The sequence below is a fragment of the Streptopelia decaocto genome, assembly GCF_964273445.1.
Source record: "Streptopelia decaocto genome assembly, chromosome: 2".
In the NCBI taxonomy this organism is placed as follows: domain Eukaryota; kingdom Metazoa; phylum Chordata; class Aves; order Columbiformes; family Columbidae; genus Streptopelia; species Streptopelia decaocto.
The window spans coordinates 70,402,381-70,417,826 of record NC_138655.1 but is presented as its reverse complement, the minus strand read 5'-3'; the positions used below and the strand labels follow the sequence as shown (position 1 = coordinate 70,417,826).

The 15,446-nt window shown below is 39.4% G+C and overlaps 1 protein-coding gene across 2 annotated transcripts in view; it reads left to right on the top strand.

Annotated features, from left to right (window-relative positions):
* FHOD3 (formin homology 2 domain containing 3) overlaps positions 1–15,446 on the top strand; it is a 384,646-nt gene that overhangs the window by 240,965 nt on the left and 128,235 nt on the right. For both annotated transcript variants that reach the window (XM_082045688.1, XM_082045687.1), the window contains exon 7: positions 12,834–12,945. In XM_082045688.1, the coding sequence (XP_081901814.1) occupies positions 12,834–12,945 (112 nt within the window). The remainder of the gene's footprint in view (positions 1–12,833; positions 12,946–15,446) is intronic.

Below are 15,446 nucleotides of genomic sequence, written 5' to 3'. Positions count from 1 at the left end.
TTTGTGTAGTTTTATTTTATTAGTTTTCGTTCAAGAGGAGTTGGTGGTGGGTTTTTCCCATGGTTTTATGTAGGATGTTTGTTCTTTCAACAGTTTTATCATTTCAGTAGTCCAAACCACTAGGATGTTGCTTTTTAAGGTACCTAGAAAGGATAACCTGTTAACAATCATTTACTTAAGAAAGATGTTGCAATAAAGAATACATATTATAGTTTGGACTCTTTGTTAACACACTATCTTCGACCACTTCCACACGTTTTATACATAGGTTGTTTGGATTTTGAGTTTTTACTGTTGAAATATTTTCTATGAGATTGTCCAGGGTCAGGAAAGGACTGCCAACCATATCATTAAACTTACAGGGGTTTTCAGGTGAAGTTGTTTCAACCCAGCCATAGTTTTTGTATTTAATATGAGTACATTTTAATGGAACTGTTGAAAGAACAAATTTCACTTGCATAAAACCGCAGAATAATAACAAAGTAGTTTTCCACTGTACTTGCAGACTCAAATAGTTTTTTCCCCTAGGGCCCTCAAACTCAACCTTGATATTATTTAAACAGGACATCGCCAAGGCCACTAGATCTAGCAAGTTGTTTTGTGAGCAGAACTAATGAAGCAATTTGTTATCTTTTTTCTCCTTCCTTGCTTTTTCCTTCCCACCCTACATGCTCTTTGCATCATCAGTTCTGTCCTATGTCCCGTACCTGTCTGTGGTACAACTGGCAGCCTGCAGTGTGGCTGGTGGAAGCCTTCATGAAGACCAATTTTCTAGCTTTCAAAATAGCTGGAAACTTCCTTTTCTCTGATAGAAATGCCAACTTGGGTATCTTTTCTAATGCAGTTTTCAATTTGAATAGGAATATACCTCAATCACTGTCAAATATGACTGAATTCAGTTGACAGATCCTATAGTTATAGCAAAGATTTAATCCACAAGTGGACGATGGGAGGGACAGCACAGCTGTCTAAGGAAACAAGGGTGAAAATTGAGTTCTTCTCATGACTGTCGTGTGTTAGAGTGGGTTTGATTTTGTAAGGAGGCTCTGAGAGAAGGTACTCTGATAGTTTCCTTATTTCTCTGTTTTCCTCTGGCTTTGACCATAACTCAGCAGAGCCACGGATTTTATTGTTGACAACTTTCACAGGCAGGGACAGGATCATCTCGGAGGCCCTCTTGAGCTGTTCTGTGCATGGGACAGAAGGAAAATTAACTCCCTGAAGATGCCGAAGTTTGGATGCTGCTTTGTACACAGTTCCCATGTCAAATGTTACTGCAGGTCTGAAGCTTGTGAAGCAGTCTCTGCCAGTGTCATGCGAGTATTCTTTTTTGCATCACCTACAGGTGTATAAATCAGAGGTCTGGCTATGATAGGAGGTGGGTCTCAGAAGAAGGCGGTTTGATGTGGAGCAAGTCAACTTCCTTCTAAATAGTTTCTAATCAGTCATGAAAATTAAACTGTATCCTGCATCTGGAAAACAAAATATTTTTGAAAACACACACTAGTCAAATATTTTTCTGGAGACTTAAAAAAACCAAAACCAAACAAAAAGCCAACAACAACAACAAAAACAAACACAAAGAAGATGCAATGTTACATCTTCTGTTTGCCTTTTAACCTTGCAGGTTTCCTATATGTAAAATGCAGTGAATCACTGGCCACTTCATAGAACTGTTGCATGATATGATTAACTGTAGATGGCTTTAAGAGACTAAAATTCAATGTATGAGATAAAGTAACACATCAGTAACTTATAGTAGTATTTTGAAGTATTAACAACTTACCTAATCCCTTCTCTCCTTAAAATTCATTGCCTTTTGTTTTGAGTACAGTGATATATTACATTAGATGCCTTCACAAACCAGGATGTCACTGAGCCACATAACAAAAGATAAAATAGTGTGATATGAAGGGGATTTTGGAGAGAGGAGTGAAGATAAAGTCCTGTCTGCAATTAAGTTCATAGAAACTCTTTTCCTCTCTCAGTTTTTTTGGAACACAGCTAAGGAAATATCAGCTTGGCTCTGCCCTAGGAAAAAAAAGTTGCTGAAACTGCCATTCTCCCAAACCTTTCCTGTAGCCAGAGGTTCAGCCCAGTGACCATCTGTTGGGGACAGCCTAGTTCAAGGCTAAGTCCATACATCAATGTAGAGGGCTGGTGGGATGGTCCAGGATGTAACTCTTCAATCGTTACAAGAAAAAAATCACGCCCATGTGCCAAATGGCCTTAATCACATTCCTCCTATGTAGGCACACACCCAGTTCTTGTGATCAGTGTAACAGTACCCAGTGTTTAAATTTTAGTTTGCGAATGCATCTGTTATATGGAATTCTAATTACCTGTGGTTTCATGTTGCTTATTATCTACTTTCTTTTTACGAAAATATAAAATATCGCAGTTGTGTCTGTTGTTCAACAGATCATCAGAGTATTGGTCAAGAGTTATAAGGTTATTTTTCATTCATTCTGTTCATCAGAAATGTATTTTTTTTTTTTTTCAATAGAAGTGTTAGTGATTCCTAAAGACCGCTCTGGTCAGACAGTATGTTTCCAGATGTTAAGTTGCATTAGAATGACATTATCCACATCATAGTATTTTCTTTTTAATTTTTGCTTAGGGCTAGTTTCATATCTGTCCAAAAAAGTTTGTGTTATCTAGTGAAAGGAACAGACTTTCATAGACAGTCTTACTCTATGATCCATAACATGAAAATGCTAGAAAACCGTTCCTATATATAAACAATCTGAGGTTCGTGTTTCTAGAATTAAAAAGAGAAATGTCTGTTCCTTATTAAAAGCTGTTTGATAGCACATAATATGCTAGCATGAGTTTTAGCAGAAATTGCTTTTCAGGTTCCTGTTAATTCTCTCAAGCTAAGTGTTTCATACCGTATCTAAGATAATATAATCACAATCCTTAGCCAGACACAGAAGGCGGTCTAAATGTACTGCTGGTGTTCATTTGGCTAGAGCCTTAGAAGGCACCAACTTTGGGACGACTTAAAAAAAGCATCAACAGGTTGAATATGATGAAACTGTACAATTTGAAGAGAGAAAGAAAAGAAAATCTTAGTGTAAATCTTTACAAGTGAAGCGTAATTCCTGTTTTGAACACAGACTGATGTCAAATTTCCAGTATTTTTGTGTTTTGCAATAGAAAAAAGCTAAAAATTTAATTGAAACCAAAGCCTTCTGTTTCAGCAGTTTCTGAAGGAGCAAAAGAGAAAGATGCTCAAAACTAGGGAATATCTAACAGCTCTATGTTTGGGGACCTTGACAATGGTGTGATGACACCATCGGAAGAGACACCTGAGACCGAAGAAGTTTGATCCTTTAATGTCCTGTAATTTCCGTGTCCTGTCCCATGCTCTTTTTTGGTTGAATAATTATATGTAATTTCCAGACAATGAACAAGAGAAACTGAGGAGATTAGTCTGCTTGCAGGGGAGGAAAACAAGCAAAGACCTCTCTCACTTTATATTTTGTCCTGCAAAGCTGTGAATGGCCTTCCATTCATCTTGTCATAAAACAGAGAAAAACATCATTTTAAACATTTCATTGGCTGAGAAAGTCACTTCCCCACCTCATGGGAAGATCGTGGTTGGTATTTCAAAGCGAGGAGAGGAGAATGCCTGAAAAACCCTGTAGCATCTGCTGTCTCATTCCAGAATCTGCAGCACTTTGTTTTTAAACAGTGTCTGTACTATGTGCTGATTGCTGCATGAGAAATGTAGCTACATTGTTAGTTCATTACAAATGGCTTAATACAGGCCAATTTCCACCCCCAAAGTATTCTTTTAAAGCTACCATCAGAATTGCATGTATTCATCTGAGAGCCGCTTTGGCCTATAATATGTTTTGATTTGTTGTATGAATTGACTGCTTCTGTGTAGAGATTTTTTTCATTTTTCCCTCTTCTGCTTCTGGGTCATGATTGATGATCTAAATAATCATTTCCAGGCACAAGCCTTTTTTTTTTTTATTGTTGACCAGTCACTAATCACTACTTGCTCATCCCTGTGTTTTGTTGGTAAGCCAGATGAATTTCTTTTTAATGGCTTTTTTTCTCTTCATGTCAGAAATATCACCGCAGATAAATGACAGATACACACCACATATGTGCGCAGACCTTATAATCATTATCCAGTACGTTTGCAAAGTTCTGAGAAATTTCATTTTCAGAATAGTAAATGCATGCATTTCTCTTCCACCCCTAGCATCACATGCTCTGCAGAGAGAAAAGTTCAAAGGAACATTCAGAATTAGAAGACCATTGCTTAATTGATATTTTTTTTTTTTAGTACCTCAGTCTAGCTCACCTGCCTGAAATGTCCACACCTTCAGTCCTGAGCCTGCAAAGCACTTAACAGTTAATTTGCCTTATTTAAGCATCTGTCTTTGAAAATTTGAGCAAAAATGGCTGAATATTAAGGTGGGGTCTACCATTATTTTAATGTAGGCCAACTGATAAAAATTCCAATGCTTAAAATAGACATGGCATCATGCACACTCTTGCCTGTGTTACTGGTATGTCAGAGATCACTTAACAGTCACAGTCATAAATAAAATGCCTGAGTGTACACAGAGTTCAGGACCTAGAGTGGGGTATTTATATACTTTATGCATGCTGTATTTGACTGTTACTTCCCATGTATCTCAGCTTTGTGGTACCTCCCTGTTCCCTGCACACCCTGTGACTGGGGCAGTTGTTGCCTCTCTGATAACAAAGTGGAGAAGTTGGCATTGCAGCCTCAAAAGCAGCTTTTAAGGCCCCAGCACATATGAACTCTTTCTCCCTTCTAGAGAAGGGTGATTACACTCATTCGAGAAGTTTTGTAGTGTTCTAGAGGTTATTTAGGTTATTCTCTTTAAAAGAGGCTGCTTTAAAGTTAGATGGAAAATCAAGCTGACTCAGGTGATGCAGTTCTGGCATTGAGAACCTATGAAAGGAACTGGATTACTAAATAGAATTGTCACCCTTTTTGGAATGAAGAAATTGACCTCAGATGTCGGGTTTGGAGAAGAAAGTCAGAGAATAGAAAGGGCTTGGTTTCTTTGTTCTGTAAGGCATTTGCAAATCCTAGTAATAGGGGTATCCAAATGTTTTACCCTCTAATGCTGTTCTCCTTATGGACACTTAGACACCCCAATTCTGATACATTTTTGTCTGGATTACATAAATGCTGTGCAACGTATTTACAAAGCTGTTTGCTCTTGCTGTAGATGTTAGAGTTCTTTCCCATGTATAGGCACACCTGCAGACTTCTGAGTTAGCACGTGTCCAGCCGCGGTATCAGAGGTGGCTCTCCCTGCTTGGGCACCCAGTGCTGGCTGATTGAAATCAGAACCAGATGGTTTTCTGCCGTGCAGATGTGAGAAAGGTCCAGTAAGATTCTGGCTGCAGTGGAGACAACCCTGTAACATAAATACGGGTGAACAGCTTGTGAAATATCAAAATGACATTGTTCCAGTGATTCAATAAAAGTAATCTTTATCAGAAAATACTGCAATGTTGTACGTGTCAGGTAAATTATGTTTCTAAAAGACTGTCTACAAATATACGTCCTTGGTAAAGGGCTCTTGTATGTCATGCATGCACGTACCTGGCACTGACTACCTGACTCAGAAATAAGATCAGCCTCCTGCTTTGTACACATCCTGGTTTATGGGCTGTAAATACCTTAATTTCTACCAAAGCTGTGCTATCCAAACAGATGCCAACGTAAGATTATCCAGTTGTCCTCTTTCTCCTCATCTGTTTTCAATATTAGATTTCTGATTTCAGTCTGATTTCAAGATTAGATGTTTCTCTGAAAACAAGGGCAGAAGTGTTCCAGGTGCATTTTCATCTTTCAGGGAAAGAAAGCAAACAAGTTGGCATGGTTCTGGGATCTGCCACAAAATACAGACACCTTATGCCAGAGCCCTAGTAAGATAAGATTGTGTTGTGCGGTCGTCAGAAGGAAACCTTCTTTCATACAGAGCAGAGAGATTGCATTGCCCATATCCACGAATGCTTGAGTTGAAGCACAATCCTGAGACTTCTAATACCATGTAAACTAACAGTAAAATAGTAAGCTATTATAGTAGCAAACAAGTAGGCAATAGAGAGTAGATACACAAGAGAAGAATATATGTACTGCTCTCTTTGTATATGTGGAAGTGTGTGTGTGTTTATATATCTCTAGTTTTATCACGTCCTGAAGGAGCTTTTTAACCTATGAGCAACAACAAATATGGCAGGAAAGCAAAGAGCTGGAAACACACTCTGGTTGAATCCCAAATTGTAATTTTGAAATGTTAGAAGGTATTTTTCACCACTGCTTCACTATAGAGCTCCTTTTTCGCCCTTCTCCTTCTCCTTCTCCTTCTCCTTCTCCTTCTCCTTCTCCTTCTCCTTCTCCTTCTCCTTCTCCTTCTCCTTCTCCTTCTCCTTCTCCTTCTCCTTCTCCTTCTCCTTCTCCTTCTCCTTCTCCTTCTCCTTCTCCTTCTCCTTCTCCTTCTCCTTCTCCTTCTCCTTCTCCTTCTCCTTCTCCTCCTTCTCCTTCTCCTTCTCCTTCTCCTTCTCCTTCTCCTTCTCCTTCTCCTTCTCTTCTCCTTCTCCTTCTCCTTCTCCTTCCTCTCCTTCTCCTCTCCTTCTTCTCTCCTTCTTCTCTCTTCTTTTCAATTTTATCCTTACCCATCTCATGAGATTTATCCAGAGCCATAAGCCAAAGCTGTGCTTTGCTTCAACTACCCTGTCTGAACGGGAGACATAGGCTCAGAACAATAGATATAGAAATATATGGAACATGTAATATTTTAGGAAATTTTAGGAGAACCTCAATGTTTTTTTCTTTATGCACATCTAACATTCTGATAAACATGTCCTGTACTTTTTTATGGCCTTGGCAGTAATGCTACAAGCTTAAGGTGAATGTTGTCATGACAAAAGTAGACAAGTTTTAACTGGCACTTCCTTTTTTGCCTCTTGTCTTCTTTTGCCTGTGGTTTTCCCTTGAAAAATACCCTTTAAGGGTATCGAGTCCTGGTAACTCTTCTTAAAAATCAGGGAAAATTACAGGTACTTCTTTTAGCATCACATTATTTAATTCTGTCTACTCATTCTGCATAAGAGAATATAAATTTGAGGAAGAGTTAGTAGTATGCCCTTGTGTCAAAAAAGGCCAACTGGAAGCAGCCTGGTTGGTGGGAGTGTAGCCACCAAGTTGAAGAAGTGCCTCTCCCCATTTGGTGCTGATAGGGCTGCATCGGGCATTCAGGGCTCCTGGTTTGGGCTCCTCGGTGTGAGAAAGATGTTTACCTACTGGAGCAAGTCTGGCAGGGCTTCATTGCAGTGGTTAGGGAGGAGAGTACATGATATGTGAGAATGAGGGACCTGGGTTTGTTCACCTAAGATGAGAAGACAAGTGGTGTTAGATCCCTTCCAACTTAAATTATTCTCAGATTCTCTTAAGCTTAATATTTACGTTTCTTTTTCCTTGCTTACTACAAAGGAAAATATTATATTATATATTATGACATATGTTATTTTATATATATACAATATATATTGTATATTTTATATATACACACATATATATACATAGTCTTCATTCCAGGAAGATCTTTCCTTCTCTTTGTGAACAGAGGGTGGTTTTACCCTGTTGTGAAATGAGAAACGGAGCTGCATTGCAGGTGATGACTGTTCCCACAGCACAAGATCTGAAGTCGGGGGCATCTTCACACCCCACAAGAAAGAAGGGCTTCAGCTTCCCTGCGTACCTCTCACCCCACGGGCCAGGCACTCATTGCACTGCAGGTTTCTTTAGCTGTAGCTCTGCCTGGCTGTGTTGTATCAACAGGATGAGTACATGGCCTACGAGACCATGTCAACACTTGGATTAGGCCTCGGAGGATTTGGCCGTAGTAAATCTTCAGTTAAATGTCAAATCCCCATTTCTCCTTCAAATTTGAATAGCATAAATCCAAAGCAATTACATTGCACTTAGTGAAATATTAAGGTTTTAGTTAATTTTTTTTTTCTTTCCTTCCTTTTTAAAAAAATACTAAATTTTTAAATCTTTGCAACGGTTGCTTTGGTCTCTAAGTCAATGAACTTTCTGACAATGTTCCTTGTAAAGGCTTAAGCCTTTCCTGGCAAGTGATCAAAAACTGGGACAAGCCCTTCCACGAGACATGAGTTTTGCAGCCTGTTGTGTGGTCTCTTTGGCTGGGTCTGTAACACATTTCCAATTGTCTAAATATAAAGAGATAACAAGGAAAGAGACTGCCCAATCCACTGTATAACATAAAGCAAGACAGAGGGAAAAGGTTTATAATTTTTCTTCTTCCTTTTACATTGCTGTCTGCCTCTTATCTTTAGCCAGAAGATGCTAACATCATTTCCTCTATATAAACTGGCTTGCACGTTATACAAAAACACAATAAATTTTGCTGATTCAGTGGTATGAAATTGACGAATCTTGATTTAATCTCAGAACTGTTAAAACATCACTTTACTGAGCCCATGGGTGCATATATTGCCTCAGTGAGCCATCTTTTCTAACTAAATTGATATTTAGTGGGGAAATTGGAAATTAATCGCAACAACCTATGTTTGCAAAGTGATGATACCAGGGCTTTTTTCCTCCTTATCTACCACAAGCACACAAGCATACCTCTTTTATTGTCTTACACCATCTGGTCCTGTTTGTACTAACAGTGTGATTGCCCCAGGGATTTTATCAGAACTGCACCTCCATTGAAGCTGATTCAGAAAGCAGTTGTGTCCATCTTCTCTACTGAATGACAGTCCAGTAAATCATAGAAACAGCCTTAAAAGCCTTTGTGAAGTTTTTAATGGTGATTCAAATGAATAGAGGTTCACCTACTCATCAGTGAAATATGAAGCGTGTTTCTGCTGCTGTGCCTTTTGGGTACATCATGTGAAATAAAACAATACCTATGACTGGCAAAAAATTCCCGTGACTTCACAAAGGGAAGCAAGAAAGTCAATGAACTGCTGCTCTTTTTTTTCTGTTATGTGACCTCCCAGTTTTGAGATACATGGTTATTTTATTTGCAAAGTAGCTGGCTACTATTTACTAAATAATTGAAAAGGCATGCCCTGCAAACACATTATATAGTCCACTCACAAAGTTATGAGTATCTCCCGCCTTGACAGTCATCATATTAGTCGCAAATGGAAACTTTCTGAATAGCTCTGGTATTTTGAAAGTTGTTAAACTGTCATTCTTGGTCTTGGCTGAAACCTTCCCCACTGCGATACCCGACACTTAAGGTTATCAGCAGCATGTGTAAGCTGCTACAGGCAGGTCAGGCCACAGGGGATCATTTAACAAGTAGAACATCATGTTGGAGGCCACATAAGAAAATGCACCATGCTTCACGTGGGTCTTGGCAGCAAGTATTCCTGGAACAGACCTTTCAGAGACTTCTTGGTGCCATGGTGGATAATTAGAGTAGATTTTAGTGTGAACATGCCAGGCTCTGGACTGTCCATGTGTCTGAGAGTGACAGACTGTCAGATGTCTTGGAGGGCCTTTGGCTGGCTGAAGACTTCAGTTTCCAGGGGGCAGTGGAGCTGCTTGATGATTGCCTGCTTCTGTCAAGAAGCACTATTAAAGCAGTATTGAAAATCCTCGTTGCAGGATATGTGCAGAGGTTGCATGCATCACAGGTAGGTCTCCAGTGTAGGCACTGTGAGGCTTAGTCTAGGACTGCAGTAGTTTGGTTTTGTACTTGCCCAAATGTCTGAAGCAGCTTGCAGGCTTAAAAGTGCCCAGAAGGGTCTCAGATGCCATTTTCTCTTGAGTAGGAAACAACAAAATGCATTTTTTTTTCAAAGCTGGTGGCCATGCTGCCTACCAGCAGAAAGCTGCTGTGGTATATACCTTCACCTATAGGCACCTCCACTTCCCAGGGATGATTGAATATTTTGTGAGGGGTTGGATAAGTCCCAAAATTTTTCAGGCTGAGGAACTGAACTTATAGTGTCCTTCTACTAGCTAAATGGCAAGCAAAACAAAGCTTTTCTTATCACTCCTTTTCTCCAGGACTGCTTTTGGATGGTGTTTAGTCCTTATGCTGTCATGTGTTAGCTTGTTAAGCACAGGAGGTTGGCATCTGCACACAGCACCTGAGTAATCAGCCGGCATGAGCCTTGTTCTGCTGCAACTGCATTGGGCTGCCCTGAGGCTTTACAAGGTTTACGGCATGGCTGGTACAAGGTGTGTAGGGATGAGCTCCTTATTACTGCAGCTGCCATGGCCAGCAGGTAACAGTCAGAACAAAGGCATTGCAGATGGTCCTTCTTTCTGGGAGAAAAAGAGATTCGCAAAATTAGACATAAGCCTGGTGTGCCCCACACTGGTTGTTGTCAAATGGAAATGTGTTGGAACTTACGCAGTACTTATGTGTAAATGCATCCCATTGTCACCGTGTGGCCAAACCTTGAGATTTTAAGAACCATTTAAAGTAATATCCAACATTTCCTTTCTAAGGAAAGGATCCTGATAAGATTAATGCGTAGTAGCATACACTTGATTATCTGAAGAGCATGTTAATGCTAGATTGTTTACAGTGATCTGGTGACTCCTGATTTACAGAGTAACTTTACAAAACAAGTGGAGACTTGTTGGAAATTCTTTCAATATGTCTATTAAACTATTGGACTTGATTGCTAGGGGAAATGTCACTGCAGACCAGAAACAGTGTGGGATTGGCCTGCCAGGCAAATACAGAGCTGTCTGGTACAATCGTGAGGAAGTGATTTGTTGCTGTATCAACAGTGCCTTCCAAGGAACGATTATGCTGTGTGTCATCGGATTTCAGTTTCCTTTAATTTGACTACCTCATGTATCCATGAAGTATCACTACAGCTGTACAACTGCAAATTAGGTGAACTCAGCATCTTAAGGGACCTGGTCAGCTTTGTCATTGGGATTTTCCTGGCTATCAGCTCTAAAATTAACTGATTCAGTGATACCTCAAGTCTGAAGAGAGTCTAGATTTGACAGCAGAAGTTTTTACATTGCTAGTAGTATCATTGCAGTGCATTAAGCTCTATTCAGCACGAGTGAGTAAAACTCGAGAAGCTGGGGAAGTACCTGGGTCACTGTTCACACTAAATCTTGTGCTTATAGCAGTGAGCTGCAACTTGCATTTTAGCTCACTGCCTTAAAGGTAGCTCGAATCTGTCTCTGTGGGTGGAAATGTGAATTCAGTAGCTTGAGCCTCTGCCCGTTGCACTTGCAGGATTTTTTAGACTATAGATAGACACAACCGCTGTCTTTGAGTGCATCTATTAAGTGATTAATAGTGATTCTTTGCCTGTTTGTTTTGTTGTGAGGAATTGAAAAACTGAGAGAATGGGAATGAGGTAGTACTGAAGGATGAAAAAGATATATATATATATATATATACACACACATATATATATTTCCCTGAAACAGTTTAGCAGTACAGGATAATTATTATTTTTTTTTCCTTCCACATGAGACATTTTAATAACCAGGTGGTTTTGCATCAGACTGCCTACCAACTTAATGTAGTGAGACAAAGATGGGGATTTTTGGAGTGTGGCTTATCTCTACATGAATGTACCCTAAGTAGATTTAAAAATCTGTCAATGGCAAAGGAGTAATGACTACATTACTACAGCTGTCTCGTTAAAATCTTACACGCTGTTGGATAGATTTATTGCAGAACAAGATAGCAGAAAAATACAGTAAAGTTGCAAATACAAGTTTTTCTGGAGCCTGATTCAGTTGCAGTAGATGGGAAATTGTGCTTCTGGGACCAGAAGTGTATCATATTTTATTTGGCTTTAAATCCATTATTTAGATTGAGGATATAACATATTTGACCTCGAATCAATTCTCTTAGTAAAAGTTCTTTCATCTGAGCATGTAGGGTCCTGCCTGTTATAAAGTCCTCCTTTTTCTCATCTCTTCTTATTATAAGCTCCAAATATTCCCTTAAGTAAAGAAGTTTGGTGTTTTGGTTTGTTTGTTTTCCACATACCTGATCATGCCAAGCAAGTCCCTGAAAATTCCTACTCAGCGCTTTGAAAATTAATCTAATCGTCTAATGGTCCTCTCTGTAAATAGGAGTTCTGTGATAAAACTGATAGAGTTTGGCTATTGATTTCCAGTCGGTCCATTTTACCAGTGTTGAGTCTCTGCTCAGTTCATGCTCCTGGGGATATAAATAAAAGTTTGAGATTGAAAACCTGGAGGCAGAATGCTCAGTTGCAGTAAATGACACATTTTGTGACAGGGTGGGATAGTTGGAGATTAAACACATTTTCTCCCAAGTTGTGTTAAATAGTGAAGATTGATCTGTTTAATAATTTAACCATTGAATAGTAACATTATAAGAAAAGAAGAAAACCATCCCATCATACAGCAATTTGACAACATCTAAAGCTCACAGTGAAAGGGGGAAATAAATGTTGTGCTGAGAAATAGAGGAATATATATGTTCTTAGCTCAGTACATTCTATGTACATCAGACTTGGACAACCATGTTGGAGATATGCAGAGGTGCACGCGTAGGTGAGGTGTTCAACCTTTTATTACATGTGGCAGCATTAACCTTTCATTTGGATTGACTATTGAGACTTCCCTAGGAAAGCACTGCCTGGTGAATATGATTTTCAGCCAACTGGCTACCTTTCCTTTTCTCAGTCCTAGCACAGCTTAATCTCTTCCATTCATGTGTTATTACTAGATCTGGATCGCTGTGCTTGCGTCTTGCCCAGTGTCATGTCGCACATCTGGAAATGTTGTGGTTTGCTGAATGACAAGTCGCACTCTTTCCTTCCAGTTCCGCCTGGTGGTAAAGACGGCGCTGAAGCTGCTGCTGGTCTTTGTGGAGTACACCGAATCCAACGCACCGCTTTTAATCCAGGCAGTATCTACCGTTGATGAAAAGAGAGGTGAGTAGCCTTGCTTGGGGGGATGCAAAATCCCAGCACCACTGAGATCAGGGTGGGATTTTGTCACTGATTTCAGTGGTTCTGGGGTTGCTGTCGTGATGCGTGCTTTGTGCAACATACCCTTCATTTCTCGATTAAAAGTGTATTTTAGGTATTCATGCAATTTAAGATTGTTTTGAGGAATGAATTATAGTGGGAAAGTGAAGAGTGAAAAGCCGAGGAGCCCGGCAGCCTCCCTGTGCACCACCATCATTTACCCTTCCCTGCACCCCCACACAAAGTGAACCCCATGGTGTCTTCCAACCTTGGAGGCTCCTTCAGGCCAGGCCACCTTTCCACTTCCTTCTGAGAAGCAGCAGCCTGATTTAGAAGAGAAAATGATATCTAATCAGTGTAATCCCTTTGAAGAGAAAGACGAGGTCAGTAATAGTACAGGCTTTATAGTAAAAGCAAAACCATCTGTTGTTACATTAAAATAAAGCCCTTGAGCAGATATTATACTATGAAATCTGTTACCCTTCAGGCTCATGAAAAATACTTGAATATGTATACTGTATTTTTTACAAATAAATAGAAGAAAAATGGTTCTTTTTTGTTCTTCCCACAAAGCCATTGCTAAGCTCCTGGGGCATTTTCTCTTGATGCAAAACATTCCTTTGCCTCAAGGAAACTTTTTGAGGTTGGGAGAGCCATTGTTGTGGTCTCAAACACATGGAGGTTCAAAGTGAGATCCCCTCTGTGGAACAACTGCCTCCATGCTGAACTTGTTTGAGCGACTTGATATGGTAAAAGTGAAACGAAAATAGTTGGGGGATGGGGAGAAAGGTGGTGCCAGAAACAGGAGAAAGTAACCAGGTTTTTCTTTCAGCTAGGAGTGTGTGGAAAAGACTGAAAAAAACCCCAGATTCTCTCGTATGGCAGGGGAACAGACAGGGGCAATTGAAAACCAGTGTAACCCTTTGAATGGTGGACTCTTCAGGTTGGCTCTCTGTTTTGAATTAAAACCAATAAGCCTTACAATGCCATAAGCAGAAATGTAATTACAATATTAATGTAATTGTGAGCACTATGATTTATTTTTACAGTCAGTCTTAGTATTTCCTCAGCTCTCTGAACTCACTGGTATTCACAAGATGTTCAAATTGCCATCTGTTCACATGCTAGTAAACCTCATTACAGAAAAAAAGGGAGAGAAATGAGGACCCTAGACACACTATTATGAACTGTTTTCCTTCTGTATCTGTAAAACAGCCTCAGGCAAACAGTTACATGCCCAAAGTAACAAAACAAGTTCTGTAACAATAGAAAACATGAAAAAAAAAGTGATGTAGTTAGATGGATACTTGTTAGGAGCATGAGGACAGGGTTTATGCGAATTCTCATACCTGTGGGTTGGCAGATTGTCTCATGAATTCTTGTAAATAACTTAGCCCCAAATACTCCGTTTTCTTTCATTTTTAAAAAAATTATTATTATTATTATTAAGCAGTTATACTTAGCTTTTTTCTTGGTTTAGACTTAGTTCCTATCTTAGGTCATCAATGTAACAGCCCTTCACTTTTGACTGTGGATGTGCTATGTTTTAATTTATATTTTGAAATGAGTGGCTTATAACTGAGGAGTACCTGTCTTTAATGACTAATTTAATGAAACAGAAATACAGAGGAAGAAAAAGTGATGTGCCTTTTCTTGAAACGTTGTCATAAATCTTGCAGGTATATAATTAAGTTTAACACTGCTTTGAAAAAAGTCCAATATTTCATGTACATACAAGGTGATGAGATATGACATAATTCCTCAACATGTGTACCACACATGATTAACATAAAGAACCCCATAATAATTCAGCCTGGTTTCAAAGCGATCCCATCTGTGGTTTCTATGCAAGAATACATCCAGATGCAAACTGAAGTGCAGAGATCCACAGAAGTGCCACCAGATACAAGCAGACCATAAGTGAATAACTGCATGGCCCTCATCATATAGGAAATAACTTCTCGTTATACTTCCATCTAGATCCCCAGCATTTCTTGTTTCAGAGCCCCAGAGGAATTTGATCTCTTTTTAGTTTAGGCGTAACAAGACTGTGCGGGCTCTGGAGAACAGAGCTGACATTGCACTCTGCTGTCTGGGGCTGCTTATCATGAGCATTTTTTCAGACAAGAGATTAAAGCTCTGTGGCTGACCTGGACACTGTCACATACTATGTGTGAATTCTGATTTCTTGTTTCATTATTTGTAAATGGCCCATATTATCAGTATCTCCACTTTTCCTGCCATTTCACATGTAGCTAGATATCCAATATATTAATGCCCATATTGTAGGTTTGATGGAAGGCTGTATGTTAAAATGTATTTAAATAGCCAGGAATACAAGATGTTGAGGTCTTTCCAAAAGTATCAATATATTTCCATCCTATGGCAACTAGAGATGGGCATCTGTAAGATGGTGGCAGTCCTCGTGTACAGTTCTGGCCTGATGTAAGGCTTTTCATGCAATG